Below are 16,228 nucleotides of genomic sequence, written 5' to 3'. Positions count from 1 at the left end.
GTGAATGCAGACACCGCGATGTATTCGCTTTCGTAGAGTTGCTTGCCGCGCAAAACGGCATGTTGCCAACGCCATTCGCGCATCAGCCGTCACACGGCGAGTCGTTGGAGCCGTCACGTGGGGGATGTCGCAGAAATGGAGGGCAACTCTGACTTGCTGATGAGATCTGTCGTGTTCTGTTGATGCAGACTGCGATGTTTGTTCGTGCTACCTTCACGTACAAGTCAGACGCGGGAAGTGTTGCGATGCAGAAGAGGCATCGCGCAGTTCTGCGCGTTTTAGAAAACAATTTATTTGGCGGCAGTAGGCTGCCCATTCAAGTGAAGAAACCGTTCTGGCGAGCACTTTTTCCTCACAGAGAAGGATCCACTCGCGCACATACGTGCAGGTTTATGTACCTACGTACACGCGCGAGCGTATGCGCTGCAGAAGTTTGGCGACCGCAGGCATGCAATGCCTTCACGCGAGAATGCCCTCGCGAGAAACCAGAAACCCTGTCGAGAGGACTTCGCGACAAGGCACAAGCGTCCACTGAGCTACACGGCCAGCAAGCGACGTAGCTGAAGACAGAAACGCGAGGAGATTCCTTTGGCGCCGAGCGTGAGGCACAAGCGAAGAGCGACAGGAAAGGGAGCAGCCAGAGATGAGGCCAGAAGGAGAGAGAGGTACGCAGCTTGACACGACAGAAAGAGAGGAAAAGAGAAAATTAGTCGAGACGAGGCGCGGCTGAGACACGCCCTGGGCGTTAGGGAGCACGCGGAAGGCGCGCGCCTCGCTGCCTCCTTCTCTCCCTCTCTCTCGCTCCCCGAGCAAGGCAAACCCGCGGCGAACGCGGAAGCAACAAAGAAGGCAGAGAAGGAAAACGAGACCAAACCGACACAAGGGCGTGCGATGCCTGCCCGCGCTCTACGCGAGATTCATCACGAGAGAGTGCGGCTGGCGGTTCCTGTCGCGCCTCTCCTTGAGCGCGAGTTGAATGCTGCGCGCGGCCTTCAAGTTCTGCGTCATCTCCTCTCTGCTGGAGCGGGGTCCGTCGCTCAACACCGCCGGCCACGGCGGGCGCTCGCGCAGCTTTCTAAAGGCAAGCAACACAGAGGACGAGGGGCAACCCTAGACCCTGGAGACTGGAGCAGGCGAGAGGAAACGAGTGACAAGGGGCGACCGTGCGCACGGAAGTTACAGGGAGTAAAAGGAAGTGCGAAGACGGAAACAAAGAGGCGGGACATGCACGCCTCGAAAAAGCGAACGAAGTCCCGACGAGGAACCGGCGGAGACACGTAGGAGTCGGTCCGACTCTTCACCTGTCGTGAATCCAAAACGTTTTGAAATACATCGTCTTTGAAAGTGAGGCTCAGGAAGACGGCGGGAAGCGAGGGCTCAAGCGCGTGCACAGACAGACAAGAAGCTCAAGCGGTGAGAGGCGAGCGGGAATGAGTGAAAACGGGCAGAGCGGAAGACTGAACCGCTGAGAAAAACTGAAAATGAACACGGAAGGCGACGGCGGACGCACACCGAGCAGGGGCGCATACCGAGCAAGGCCAGACCCGACCCCACACGCAGAAATAGAGACAGCAGCGAACAGAGACGGAGCACCATCGAACAAAAGGCAATGCGAACACTACCTGAGGAATTCCACTTTGGCGTCCATGTCTGTCCCGAGCTTCACCCAGTCTGTCCAGCGCACGCGGCGAATGTTCCAGCCGAGCTCGGACAGAATTCTGAAAAGAATGAGTAAGTATGGAAAAAGCAGAAAAAACCGTGAAGCGCGCGATTGATATCAGGACAGTGGTTCCAGGCCGATGAGGCGCGGAAGCAGGAGGCTACGAGCTCTCTTGTACCGAGAGGGAGGCGCCCGACTCAACAAAGGATTTCTACACTTCGCAGACGCCTCCATTCTTCCACGCTTCATCGCACGCATCCGTCTTCGAAGAAACCCCTCGGCCGGCAGCTGCGTCGCGGGCATCTGAGTCGTTTTTTCTCGCTGCTCAGACGACTGGAAACAGGAGTCCCCTGCATGACGCCTGGACAAAAGTGAACAGGCCCCCCGCGCAGCCGCGGCCGCGTGGGGGGGAGGTGGGAGGTGGAAAGCCTCAACTGACCTGTGCTGCAGTTTGTTCGCCTCTGTGTACTCGTGCGTGGAGGAGTAAAAATCAGAGGGCCCGTCCACGAACCAGCACTGGCGGCGGTCGTCGATTTCTCCGATATCGATCCAGAAACAGCCCCAACTGCATGCAGCGCAAGCAGAACGAAGGCACGCGAAAAGCCGCGTTCGACAGGAATCATTCGGACACGAGAACCACCAGAGAGGAGCGGCCACGCAAATATGTACACATTCGCATTCTTGTAGATACATCAGTAGAAGCAAACAGATAGTTTATATCATCAAAGTCTATCTGTTTTTGACGACTCAGAGAGGCCGCAAAGCCTGAATGAGTGAGCATGTGAGGCACTTCACAGATGCACGCGGGTGCCGGCAGCGAACGGCTGCTCCATCGACTCGACGGCGTGACTCGCTCACTGGAAAGTGTTTCGATGGAAGACGCCGAGCTTTGCCAGGGCGTTGGAGACGTCCCAGTGAAGAGGCGAGGGTCGTCGCGCGCGCTGCGGAATCCTCCTCAAGCTGCATAGAAGAAAACGCAGAAATCTGCTATCGACGAGGGCGCCGCTACTCTCCCCCCTTTCCTCCCCCCCCGTTTCCTGTTCGAGGTGACCCTCAACCTATCTTCTTCTTTCGGATTTCTAATCCATTTTACCTCAGACGAATGTAAAAATTGCGAACAGCCTTCGAGAGCTGCTGCCAAAGGTGGGGCTGGAGGACGCGGAGCGCCACAGCGCTCTGAAACGCCTTCTGGTAGTGCGCAGGGCGACAGCACATCGCCGTTCTAAAAAAAAAGTGACGCAATCGCACTCTTCACCTTCACAAATCTTGCCTCGCTACAAACGTCACACGTGTCTCGAGACCTCCCGACAAATCTACATATATAAATACATATATTTTGATATAAATATGTACAGATATTAATGTATTTATCTATTATATGGAGCGGCGCAGGGTGACCAGAATCCTCGCTATCGGGAAAAAAGAGACCGTGAAGGCTTCGGGTCTGCCCTGAGTATATATCTGTATACATCTATATGTATATCTATATGCGGCCGCATTCCTACGTCATGTTCATAGTTTTGAATTTACAAATGCAAGACACAACTCATGAATCCTTGTCAACACGCCTCCGCGGGGATGCTGTGTGATTACGCGTGCGTAGACGGCAACTTTGAGCAGCCAATTCTTGCCGTTCTTCTCCATTCCAATCGCGCGGGGAGATGTGCGTACCGGACACGAATTCCAGTTCTCTAATGCGTATCCCTACGCAGCGGCGTATGGCTGAGCTCGCGGGAGGTTTCTCTTACTTCGTGAAGCGTTCGAGGATGTAGATCTTGAGCGGGTCTGAGTACAGAGTCGTCATCGCCACGGGGTCTACCGCCGCGCGAAACTGCAGCGCGTTGCACTTCTCGTCCAGCACGCGCAGCAGCTCTTCGGAGAGTGCGGCACTCAGCGACGGCGTGCCTGCGCCCTGAACGGCACGGCGCAAAAATGAAGCGCGCGAAGAGTTCAGAAAGAAGGCGGGAAGTCCTCTCGCGCCCTCGATCGTCCACAGCGCCGCCAACAGCGAGCGAGAAGCTCCCGAGGTTCCTGAAGCAAGTCGCGTATTCGCCTCACCATGCGCGCGACGCACGTGACGATTTTTATAAAGTCGGCTGGGCGCATGATGTCCTTTTTCGCGAGCGCCTCCTCGGCTATCTGAAAAAACACACCGCATGAAGCTGTTTAAAAAAACCCTAAACGCGTGCGTCCTTCGCTCCCTTCTCACAGTCCGCTCTTGGGCCGCGCTTTGTCGGCGGTGTCTTCGCGTCCTGCGGTCGTCTCGCGCGGAGTTTTTTTCTCGCGCGTTTCTTCTAGGGTTTAGGGCTTAGTCACGGCTCAGGCTCCGTGCCGCGACCGCGAGTGACTGGTTCCTACGTTGCACCATGCATGCGACGTTTGCACGTTCTGGAATCAATTCACAAGAGAGACTCGGTCTTTCTGTGCGGGGATGCGATGGAGTTCCAGCATTTCTTCGCCGGTGTTCAGGCGCTCCACGCCCGGCTTCCCCTCGGCGCACGGGGGTCGCACAGCTCGCGGACGTGCGGAGTTCTGTATGGTTTAGGGTTTAGGGTTTAGGGTTTGAAGTTTTCAGGGTTGCCAGGAAGCGCAAAGAGTCTCTTCTTACCTGCGCGACGGCGGCGCGGTCGTTGACTCGCACGCGCTCCAGCGCCCAGGCGACGGTCATGAGCGCGTGACTGTGGAACTCGGGCAGGGCGTCCACGACGTAGGGGAGCAGCCCGCGGTAGAGCTCCTCGTGACGAAACAAACTCTTCCCGTACCTGCGGAGAGACGCGAACGAGAAAAAGCCGCATGCAGTCCTCCTACAGGCGAGGCCTCGCGCGGAGGCTCCGCAGGAATGGCGGTGGCGCCGCGCTCCACGCGTCTCGGAGAAACACAAGAGAATAGAAACAACTTGGCTTCAAAGAGAGGATAGCGTGAAAGGACAGAGGACGCAAGCGCGGTCCGCGCCCTGCAGGACTCTTTCATGGGGAGAAGAGACAGACAGAATGCACACAGCAAAAGGAGCCGGAGCGGCGGGATGGAATCTACGCAGATCGAGGAGACGAAGAAGACACATTCAGAGCCGCCACGTGACTTGACCCCCTTGCAGCGAAAAACTCTCTTTCATCGTTTTTTTGAATGTGCTCAAAACTCGAGTGTGCCGCGTGCAGGGCGCGCATGTCGCGCGCATGCAGGCGCAGCAAAGCGCGAGGAAGGGTTACACGCGGAGGCGAAGGTGCTCGCCGGAAGAAAACAAGAAAAGAGGGCTCCTACCCGTAAAAGATGTATCCCATTTGCTGAGGCGTCAAGCTGTCGGCGAGCTCCAGAATGCGTCGAGAAAAGCCGTGCCTGTGAGGAGAGAGTTCGCGCGAGTTGAAAAGGAATCGTGAAAACGGAATTCGCGTGCATGCATGAGACAGAGTGAAGCGAATCGCGACGGCAGAAGTCGAACCAGCTCCCTCTCCAGGCACCAGCAAAGCCGCACAATTTCAAGCGACGAAAAAAAGGCAAAACTGCAGCGACGTGTTTGCATGCACACTTCACAGTAGGAGAAAAAAAAGAAACGCGACATCTCCGAACGGCGAGCGGTCTCCTACACTGAGAAAGCTATACATGCATATACGTATATAAAAATAGATCCACAGGAACAACTCACAGAGAGACACGTAGACAGAGAGGTGAAGTTTCAGATAGATAGATAGAAAAATAGATAGATGTAGGCATATAAACAGAGATATACGGGCAGATAAATAAATAGAAGTGGATATAGAGTTAGACGTATAGCGATAAGCGCACGAATCGATGCCAGTATATAGGATGAAGAAATCTCTCCGCATGACTCGCATCCTACCACAGCTGGAGATCGTGCTTGCGGAGGGTCGCGGCTTTCTGCACGCTGGCTGCAATGTAGGCACCATCCATCGCCCGCGGGTCGCTCGTGATGCAAACTTTCTGTGGAAGCCAATAATGGCGGACCCTGCAAAACAAAAAACAGGCAGCAACTTAGCACATCCCATTCAAATATGCTTACATATTCGCGTGTGTCCTTTCCCCTGAGCGCGCGACCGCCTGTTTTCGAGAAATGGATGCAGCGGCCCAGACGCCTTCCGCGACGCGCGAGAAAAGGAAAGAGAAGGAAGACGGCAGCGCCGTTGAATCCGCAAGAAGGCTCGGATAGGGCACAGGGGAGAATGAAGAAGACTTCAGATTCTTAGGACATGCAACATGCGTTGCCAGACAGCTGTGTAAACACGCGTATATGTGCACTCTTTTGATTGACCAGCAAGCCTTCGCAGATAACGAACTGCAGAGGAGTCCACATGTTTGCTAGGGAGAGTACTCCGAGAAAAGCATCAGTATACGCTTGGCGCCAGGGAGAGATGCATGGATGGACGTAATTAATCCTTGTACATTTCGTACCTACTTGACTCCTCAGTTGAAGTTGAGGAGTCATCTGTTTACAGCTTGCACCGTTACTATCTCCACGCGCGTGTGTAGATGCGGAAAAGACATACGAACCCCGTTTCCCAAAACGTGGCGTTTTGGATAAGTTCAGGTTACCTTTGCTGCGACCACGAGCGAAAGCGCTTGTGCATGCGCCTCCCTCTGTAGCGGATGTCTGCCTCCTTCTTGAGGGCGTTCAGGAGCAGACGCTCGCGGGGCCGGAGGAGTCCCATGGCTGCGAACTAGAAAGAAGAAAAAGACGAACGGTGAGAAACGAAGGTCAACGCGGCGTCGACAGGAGGGAAGAGTCTCCAACTGGAAGCCAGACGGCAGGAGAAAAGCGATAAAAGAGGGAAGCGGAGTCGAAATCGTGAAAGCGTCTACAGGTAGGAAGCCGCCGCGGCGCAGTCAGGAGCTCGAAATGAGAGAGAAAGCGAGGAGAGAGGAGAGAAACAATAGAGTAACGAAGACGTGGTCAGACCGAGGAGTTGATGGAAGAAAAAAGATGGCGCGCATGCACGGAAGGCGCGCCGAGAGCGAGACTGTTTTGAAAATTCTAGCTTGTGCGCGCTGGGGTCACGTGCTCCTCTCGCGCACGGCAGACTCGCTTCTTCTCGAAGAGAAGGAGAAGAAGCGTCATCGTTTCAGACGAAGAAAGACTCAGAGACGAGTCCGGAGGAGCAGACCATCCCCAGCCGCTGCGAGGGAGAGAAAGTCGCGAACGAAGGCGCACGCGAGCACACGACAGGCGAGACAGGCGGCGCGAGAGAGAAAAGAAGGGGCGGCAGCTTTCCAGGGAAGCTACGCAGGCGTACATTGAGAGACCAGCGCCAGGGAGACTGTGATGGAGAGACGAGGAGAAAAGAAGACGAAAAGAACGGGCACCTGAACAGCGAAGGATACCGAGCGGCGCACGTGAGAGGGACGGCCGCGCAGACAGACTGAAGGAATGTGTTTTCTCGGGAAGAGAGGAAGCCCGACCGGCTCGGCGATGAAACATGAAACAAAAAGCGCGAGAAAAAGAGCTGACTGCGGCCGTAAGAAGCAAAAGGGACAGATAAGCACCCTGCCTCCGGAGTGAAGGACATTAATTCGAAACCAGAGTTTCTTTTCGCTCGGATGTGCGGGTCGTCGAGTGAGGCTTGCTCTCCCGCAGAAAGGCGGCTACAGTCGAGCGAGACGACGGCCGAGAAAGAAGAAAGCTTCCCTCTTCCATTCAGAGGAAAACCACAACGTTTTCTCGCCCTTTCCAGGAAAAGTACCGGCTTTCTGCGGCAGAAAAAGACCGATTGGGGCTGGCTTCCGCGTGCATGCACATGCCTTGAAAAATCGACTTTTCGCGTGTAGCTACAGAGACACTCGCGAACGGTGCCACGAAGGTCGACGCTGTTGCACGAAACACAAAAACACATCTTTTAGCCATTTTTTTTCTTGAATAGAGGAAAGGGATATGTCTACGGGAACCATGGCTTTGCACGCGTGGATCTTATCTATAGAGCCTAAGAGCTCGGTAGGGAAACCTAGCGCACAACGCACACATACACGAATCTATATGTGTAATATGTACGTATTCATGTATCTATATATGTATATACAGGCACAAATATGCATATGTATTTGCGGTGTTTATATATGCATGCGGAAACGGGTTCGCCTATTCAATTGGATGTACTGGTAGATTCAGGTGCTGCGCAGAACGCTCGCTCAACAAAGATGTGTCTTTTCCTGCAAATGCAGAAACGTACGATGCCGAAGTATCGACGTACACAGCCTGGCTCGAGCCATGGGCAGAGAACTTGGTATTCCGTGGTAGTTCCCCGTGGTAAACACAGGGAACGAATGGCTGAAGGAGCATTCATCTGTTATGTTGTATCTTCGGATGCAGATTCAGGTTTGCGTTTACGCATTTGTGCGAACCTGTCGGCTGAGTGCCTTCGCAGCTGTGGTACGCGGGCGACTCACAAGGCGGCAGCCGTGTGCGACAGAGCGGCCTCGTGCGTCCCTTCAGGAAAGCGGAAACGCCGTTGTACAGGCAGAAAGTTGGAGCGCGGCGATGCCTTCACCTCTCTAGATACATGCGGATACAGGTTTTTGTTTGCGGTAGCCTGTAGGAGCATGCATGCAGCGGCGGCAATCCTGCAAACGCTCCTGTCCATCTATACGCGTGTGTACTTGAGGCAGTGGGCAACGCGTCTCTCGCGTATTCTGCTTAGTCAGATAAGCTCCGAGAAACTTTCTTCCCGCCTTATTTCTTGGGCGGCGAGAGGCAGGAAACACGTTCTTGCGCGCTCCGGGGCGATTCCTGAGGCCGCGTCAGCTCTTACCGTGCGATGCCATGCGCCGTCTGATGTGAGCTGTGCCGCCGAGTGTCTGACGGCAGAGGTGGATGCAGAACGCGCACTAAGAAACCCGGCTTTGGCACAGTCAGCGTCTTCACACGTAGCGACATCCCTCAGGAGTGAGGCACCGCTCGCTGTCCTCTGTCAACAACTGGCCGCGTGTGCATGATGGCATGCTGCACCAATGGGCAAGGGCGAAGGGGAAGTCTTCTGCACCAGGAACTGCGCCTGCGGGGTGCAGCTTTGCCGCGATTGCTCTTGAAGAAGCGGCTGTTTGGAGCTGGTGCACGCTGGGTGTCTCACTTCCAGCAGGCGCGTGCGCCACGGCGGCCTGTGGAGCGTCCGCAGCGGGCAAGGGAGGTCGAGCTAGTTGGTTCGTCTGTCCTTGCGTCCCGTCGGCGCGTCTGCGCACGTGAGCGAATGAGCTCTACATATACAAATATATATGTATATATATGGATATATGTAAAGATAATGTGTGTGGCGATGGAACGCACTCGTGGGTTGCCTGTATGCACGTGCGTGTCCGGCTTGCCACGCAAGATTTACATCGTCTGCGGAATTTTTTCGGGGGGAGCTTCACTCGCTCGACGCGCTCGACGAGAAGATCGCTACATCTGCATACACACTGCACTCGGCCTCAGCACTCGATGAAAGCATGCCAAAATGTTGAGATGCAGCGCGCAAATTGCCATGAAACAAAGAATCGTGCGCAATGCGCTTGACTTCCCACGCATAACTAAATGATAGGCCTCTCTACGGGCGCGCCCGTCTCGCCCAAGAGACGCCGGCGCGAGTCCCTAGCTCTTTCAGCCGCGCCTCCCCCCCCCCCCCCCCCCCCCCCGTTTCCCGCCGGCGCAGGCCAACGCGACACTTTGCTGAAAAATAAAAAATTCTGAAGCCCTCCAGGCGCCAGAGGGCGCCAGCCACAGCAAGCGCAGTCCACCGCCTCTTGCAATACAGGTTTCTCGCAAAAAAGACGCATCAAAGAGGAGACCGCTTACGCAGCGCTCCGTGTAGAGGCGCAGAGAGCCCTAACCAACAAGGTCTTCGGAGTCTCTCTGTTCAGGCACGCACAGGCGGTGGCATGTAGCCACAGCAAGGGGGCCTTCTGTCTCCTTCGGCGCCTTTTAGCGTCGCGGGCGGAAGTCTTTGAAGGTTTGTGGGAAATCGGTCAAGTCGTTGATCACGTTGAAGCGCGGCGGCTCAGACATCGGCGACTGCCAGATATCCAGCCACGAGGTCGCGATGAGAAGCGCGTCTTCTGCTGCCTGCGAACAAAAAGCAAGCGACGTGACGGAATGCTCCCTCGAATCGGGAGGACAAGGAAGACGACAATCGAGCGAGACTGCTCATACAAAAAACTGAAGCGGCGCGCACGAGTGGTGACTGGGCACGTCAGTCGAAACATGGTAAATGACATTATTGATTAAGCTGACTTTAGCCCCCATAAACCACGGATCCTGGGAGCACAGGCCTGCAGTTGGTGCGCAGTGCCCTGATGAATCGCCAGGCTTATCCTCTCTCTGCCTTGCTTCGCGTGCTGTCTGCGTCGGTTCGTGCGCGGCGCGTCTAGGCTTTCGTCCGCCGCGCCGCAGGTTTCAACGCTGTTCGCTTTGCTTCTCTCAACCCTGCATGCGGACGCGTTCTGTGTCTTTAGCTTCACTCTGCAGGTCGCTCGCCTGCGCTTCCTGTGATTATCTCTCTTGTCTATCTCCTGTCGGCCGATCCGGGACGTCGTTTCCGCCTCGCCCCGTGCGAGGCTCTCTTGCGAGAGGGATCTTCCTGGGGGCTTACCTCTCTGTTCTTCTCAACTTTTTTCGTCGCGGCGTTCCAGAACCGGTGCGCGAAGCCCGACGAGACGCCGTCGACGACGTGCATCATGAAGTCTCTCTGGAAGTCTCGATCAAACTCGCGGAACGCCTTCTCGAGTGCCTGTGCGCCCGCGCGACCCTCCCACGCGCTCTCGACTTCTCCGGTCTGCTGCGTTCCCGCCGCGACCGCCTGCTCTCGCTGTTCGCGTTCGCCCTTGTCGCCAGCCTCGAATCCGCGTGGTGCAAGATCGACAGGCGTCCTCACCTGTGCGTTGCGTTCCGCGTCCTCCTCCCCTGCGGCACCGATCCCCCCCCCAGCCCTCGCAGGCTCTCGTCTGGCGGCCTGCCTGCGCCTGCTGCTGGCGTGCGGGTGTGTGCAGCGTCTGTCTCCGCTCCGCGGCCAGTGTCTGCGCGGAGTGCTGTTCTCGCCTCCTCGCGGCTGCCAGCGTGCTCGCGGTCGCGGCTCTTTGGAGCCGCCGACCGCGGCTCCGCAAAGATCCCGAGCGTGGGGGCTTCCATGTGCGCGCCGACAAACTGCGGGCGGAAGCCTTTCGGGTAGAAGGCGACGACCGCATCAGGAAGCGTCATCTCGCCTGTGAGGAACGAAGGCAGAGGCGGAGGGCATGCGGCGGGCGCGGGCGCCGGCGACACGGCCGCGGCGGCAGCCGAATGCGCACGCGGAGACGCGTGGGGGTCCGGAGGAGGCGTGGCGACCAGCTGCGCGAGATCTCGCGGTTCCACGGTCGCCTGGGAGCCAAACAACTTCCGCTTTTCGCGGCGAATTCGAAACAAATTCGCCGCGGCCTCCAGAGCCTGCCCCCCCCGACTTCGAGCCCGACAAGCGCCACCGAGTCGAGTGCGAACGCAGCTTTGAGGAAGCGCAGAGAACAGTGGATGAGCTCGTCGCGCCGCACTGCGTGAGGCGCAGGACACGCAGAGGCTCCAGAGGGAGGAGACGACGCAGAAAGACGAGGGGAGAAGGGCGGTGGGGGAGGCGCCGACGAAGCACTCGAAAGCGTCCGAGTGTCGGGAACGAGCACGACGCATTTGCAACAGTCCGCCAGGCGATCCGCGACGCCGCGAACGAAGAAGTCGCTGAAGGCAACACGACACAAACCCGAGTTCGCTGTGACACCTCCATGCGACGCGGAGGGTTTCTACGAGACGGAGATGCATGTATGTGCGTGTGACTGCATGCAAACTACTAAACAGCTCTCGATGGACACATACCCGGGTGCGCCGGGGAGGGGGGGGGAGGGGGGGTGTCAGCCTCGCCGAAAGAAGCCCGCAAATGGTCACGAGCACGCATGCAAAGATATAGAAATGCGGATAGTTCAAGATGAACGGGCATGCGCACAGATCTGCGCATGCGTTGGTGTTTCGCATTCCGGACGCCATGGCAAGGCGTCGTGGCGAGTCACGTTCTTCGACGCGCATACCTCCAGCCGAAGGCATCGGGAAGCAGCACCATGCCAGTTCTGCGGACTTCCTCGTCTTCCTCAATTTTCTCCTCAGCCTTCTGGCTCGCGTCCTGCCGCTCCACGATGTCATGCCAGGCTACGAGGTAAGCCGAGAAGTGCGGCGAAGAAGGCGTCTCTGCGGCGTCGCCCGGCGGCCGCGGTCGCCCGCCTTCTGCGCCGCAACCTCTCGCGCGGTGCCCCAGCGAGGAGGAAGGCGACTCAGAAGACGACAAAGCGGAGGCGAGCGAGCGGTTCGCGCGGGAGGGAGAGGCACAAAAGAGGCGGATTGCTTCTCTCCGCAGATCGTCTTCATGCTGTACCTGCGTGTAAGTACGTCGCTCGACGCCTGCCTCTGCCGGCGCCGTTTGTTTTCCTGTCGCCTTCTTGGGGGCCGCGCGCTTGTTTTCTCTTCTGAAGTCCGCGCTGCCTTGCATCTGCAGCAGCCGTTCCTGCTTCTCCTTTGAAAGTGCGTTGAAGCCTTTCGGCAGAATGAGCTGCGGCGCCGGCGAGTCGGGATCGTCGTCCTCCTCCTCTTCTTCGTCCTCCTCCTCTTCTTCGTCCTCCTCGTCGGTTCCCTTGTATCTTCTGCGCCACAAATTGTGCGTCGAACCCTCCTCCATGCTATCCACGTCCTCTTCACCGTCTTCGTCTTCTTCCTCGTCGTCTTCGTCTCGGCTCGCCAGACGGGGCCCCCACAGCGCGTCCGCTCCGCTGCCGGCGCCTCTTCGCCCGGCGGATCCGCTCTGCGCATGCGCTGCACCTCGCGCGTCCTCCTCTCTGTCAGCTTCTTCGCCTTCAACACACGGGCGTCCATCCTCGGCCTCAGGAGCGGGAGGTCGCGCGGCGACGAGAGAAAGGGTCACGAGTTCGCGGCGCAGCAAGTCCTTGACCGCGACGAGCCTAGGCGCGCGTTCGACGTGTTCTTCCACCAGCGCGTCTAGCGCGTCGGGCTCTCCATCATCGCACGAAGGGAGAAAGTCTGCGAGAGGTTCCTCCTCAGACACAGCTGCCTCGTCCCTCCGCTCGCCTCGCTCCGCATCGGCGCCATCGCCCGCCGCACGGCGTCCACGGGCCTTGTGTCTCCTCACACTCGCCCCACCCGGCTCGCTGCCGGCGTCCCCACCTCGCGCGTCTGCCGCCGCGTCTGAGAAGGCTGTCTTTCGGCTGCGCGCTCCTTCGCCGAGAAGCAGCTTCGCAGGATCAGACGGGCTCTTCTCGCTCAGCAGCTCCAGTTGGTCCGCGAGAGTCGAGAGCTCGCTCCGCCACGCGTGCTTGGGCCGCCAGTACTCGGCCGAGGCAGCCTCAGGGAAAAAGCGGATTTCTGGCGGCTCAACGCCACTCGGGTCGCTCCCGTAGTCCTCCTCCTCCGCCTCAGCCGTGTGCGCGAACGCAGACTTTCGCGGTCGCCTCGTCTCTTTCTCGGCAACCGTCGCGTCGTCTTTGCCTCTCTCTCCCAGCGGCTCGCGCGCCTCGGGACTGTCTCGAAGCCTTTCGGTTGCCGCCTTGTGCTCTGCTCCACGTCCTGCCGCCTCACGCAGCGCGGCTGCTTCTTGCCCGCTCTGGGCGCCGCCGCCCGCGGCGGAAGAAGCAGCCGCGCCGCGTCGGAGGCGTCGTTCCCTGTGCTCCGCGTCTTGGAGGGCCTTCACGAGCCCAGCAGCCTCTTCTAGAGGCATACGCTGCAAGGCACTCAAAAGTGCCTCGCGCCTCGCTGCCTCGCTCTGCGTCAAGTGTGGTCGCGGCTGAGTCGCTTCCTCCCCTCCGCGAGCGGCGGGCGCGCCTTCCAGGTCCACCTCGCCCTCGCCCTCGCCGTCGTGGCGCGCCTCGAGTCGATGCTTCGCATCGATGTCGCGGAGCTCGTTGTGGAGGACGCGGACTAGGGCGTCGAGGACTTTCTGCGGCTCCTTAGCCGGCACTGCGATGCCGCGGCGCTTCAACTCGTGCGAGAACTCGAGCCCAGTCAGCTCCTCCAGCTTGCGGCGGAAGCGGACTATCTCCTCCGCCGGCAAGTCCGCGGGCGAAGCGTCTGGAGCTGCGTTCTCCTCAGACGAAAAGAGAGAAGAAGCCGAGGAAGAAGGAAGGCCCGCATAAGGGACTTGAGGCGAATGCGGCGAAGTCGACACTGACGGGCGCGAGGGAGCAGACGCGGAGGAGGACGGAGGGAACGAAGCCGAGGAGGAAAGAAGAGAAGAAGCGCGCTGCGAGACACGACGACGCGAAGCAGTTTCCGATGAAGTGAAGTCGGCCGAAAGAGGAGGCGAGCGCGGAAAAGCAAAGGATCGCCGCGACAAAAGCGGAGAGAAAGACGAAGAACGCGCAGCGGACGCGGAGCATGAGAATGGCGAAGGGGAAGAGGAAAGCGCGAAAAAAGCGGCGGAAGAGACAGACCAAGCAGAGGAGAGAAAGGCGAGAGGAGACAAATTTTTGAAAAGGATCAACTCTCGTCTGTCGCCTCCGCTGGCCACGGATGCTTGTTCACGCTTCGTCACGTGTGTGCGCGTGAGGCCTGAAGCGCCTAGCTTCTCCAGGGCTTCTTCACGTCGTGTTTTGCCGATTCTTCCGCCTTTCTGGTCTCGGTTTTTCAACTGTCCTTCTCGCGTGTCGGGTGCCAGTGTGCCGACCCCGTCTCCCCTGCCTCGCGTGAGCTCAAAACCCTCGCTGGCGCGCGCGTCCTCTGTTTCGGGGCTGCGCTTCAGGAAAGCGGAAGCTTCTTGAGGAAAGAAGGGCCTTCTGGTCGGCACGGAGGCGCGCCTGTGGAGGTCTCGATTGAAGAAGGAGAGCGAAGAGAGGGAGGGAGAAGGGTCGAGGGAACCGACAGACAAACCTGAGTCGCGCGCGCGCCAGGGCTCTTCCAGCGTCAGCGCCGAGGCGAAAACAGGAATGAACTGACGGAAAAGAGGCCAGATCTCCCTTGTCTCTGCTGGTCTTCCCCCTGCCGCGCCTCGACGAGTGCTGTCGACCCAGCGGTCTTCCCTCCGCTCTCGACCTGCGCAGGGCGCATGTCGTCTTCTTGAGACGCTTCGGAGGCCCTGTTCTACGCCGCTGCCTTCTTCCCCAGCTCTCCCTTGTGGCTTCCGCCACTGCACAGTCCCCTCACCGCTGGACGCTGAAGGAGACAGCGACCAAGTAGCCGCCGTCGCCGCACGAGGCTGTCGGGCGACGGCGCAGGGCAGAAGAAAGCGAGACGGCGCCGGCGTTGCCGTAGGGTCGCGCGAGCGTCTGTTTTTTCTGCAGTCCTCGCCGTCTGCGCCTCCGTCTACGTGCTCGCCGCGTTCGCCGGAGTCGGGAAAATCAGACCGGGGCGGTCCAGGGCTCCGCGCAGGCCTGGGGCTGCTGGTCCCTCCCCAGAGAAGAGGAAGGGCGACGGCGAGCAGGAGAAACAGGAGGGCGGAGACTGCGAGGCGGAGGTGAGAGCAAGCCATCAGCCCTCTCCCGTCCCTGGCATGTCGCCTCACGGGTCGCAGCGCCGCCAAGCCTCGCATGCTGGGGCGCGGAGGAGAGCGGAGAAAGAGGAAAGGTAGGAAAGAGTGACCTTTCGCGGTACTTCATGCGGTCAAGGGCCCTGGAGGGCGAGAAAGGGCGCGGCAGCTGACTGGCGCTCGCCAGGAAGCGCCCGAAGGAGCCATGCATTCGAATACTCGTGAAGAGCTCTCCTCTCGCAGGAGAGCCCTCGGGGTTGCACGCGACGAAAAGAGGAGAGAGCAGACGGAGCAAAGCTAGCGTGTCTTCACAGGCTCACGCGTGCATGCGGCGGCGGCGGTGTGCAAGGATGCGCGAGGAGAAAAGAGAAGAAAACAGGCATAAGTCCGCTTTGCACGCCAATCAGCATGATAAAGCCCAGGGGGATATGCCGACGAGTCGAAACCTCGAATGCAGACACGAGAGCTTCAGCTGTCGACGAAGAGGCGCCGCGGGCGCGGCGGCGGCCTCTCCGGAGAGGGCGGGCAGCGGGGGGCAAAAAGGCGGCCTGGGAGTCCGCAGCACAAGATGAAAAAGCAGACTGAACTGGAAATGAAAAAGATAGAGAGGAAATGTGGGAAACGGCGCATTCCTGGGTCCCGGGGAGCCCCTGAAGCTGGGTAGAAATCTTCATGGCAGATGCAGTCAGTCGACCACGTCGTCCTCTATCTGTTCCATCCTGACTGGGACACCAGGCACGGATTGGGCTCGCCTTCGCATTCCCGCGTGAATTTAGATGGAGACGAGATAGCGGCGTTGACAAAGTCACTTCCGCCTGCGTGTCCGTCCCTGGTTTCGATTCCGGGAAGATTTTTGTTAAAGAATCGGCATCCGTTTGCTGCCTGTCCTGCGGTTAGGGAGAGGGCAGTAACACAGGGCGAGAGGCAGGACACGCTGTCGTCCTGCACACCGCGAGGTCACGCTCCCGCCCCCCCCCCCCCCCCCTGCCCCCCCGCTGTCCTCCACCGGTAAAGCTTCTCGCTGAATCGCCAGAGAGGAAATCAGCCTTTCGTCCATTAAAAGGAATCTCGCGGGGCTTACAGGAGTCCCCGTTTTCCTGGATAGAGCGCG

General features: G+C 58.6%; 2 protein-coding genes across 2 annotated transcripts; both read right to left on the bottom strand.

The window, feature by feature from the left end:
• Window positions 1-906: 906 nt before the first annotated feature.
• On the bottom strand, window positions 907-6,321 carry BESB_085060 (RAP domain-containing protein; the record flags this gene model as incomplete). Its single annotated transcript, XM_029366856.1, has 11 exons — window positions 907-1,075; window positions 1,623-1,718; window positions 2,100-2,225; window positions 2,519-2,620; window positions 2,754-2,882; window positions 3,409-3,572; window positions 3,719-3,799; window positions 4,269-4,422; window positions 4,919-4,993; window positions 5,496-5,621; window positions 6,206-6,321. 11 exons carry the CDS (start codon window positions 6,319-6,321, stop codon window positions 907-909), a joined length of 1,338 nt encoding a protein of 445 aa, XP_029217316.1.
• A 3,236-nt stretch (window positions 6,322-9,557) lies between these two features.
• Window positions 9,558-15,180, bottom strand: BESB_085050 (uncharacterized protein; the record flags this gene model as incomplete). Its single annotated transcript, XM_029366855.1, has 5 exons — window positions 9,558-9,698; window positions 10,225-10,597; window positions 10,723-10,988; window positions 11,069-11,336; window positions 11,681-15,180. 5 exons carry the CDS (start codon window positions 15,178-15,180, stop codon window positions 9,558-9,560), a joined length of 4,548 nt encoding a protein of 1,515 aa, XP_029217315.1.
• Between the last annotated feature and the right edge of the window lie 1,048 nt (window positions 15,181-16,228).

Source organism: Besnoitia besnoiti, chromosome VIII (genome assembly GCF_002563875.1).
Source record: "Besnoitia besnoiti strain Bb-Ger1 chromosome VIII, whole genome shotgun sequence".
Classification (NCBI taxonomy): Eukaryota; Apicomplexa; class Conoidasida; order Eucoccidiorida; family Sarcocystidae; genus Besnoitia; species Besnoitia besnoiti.
This window is presented reverse-complemented; position numbering and strand designations above follow the sequence as displayed.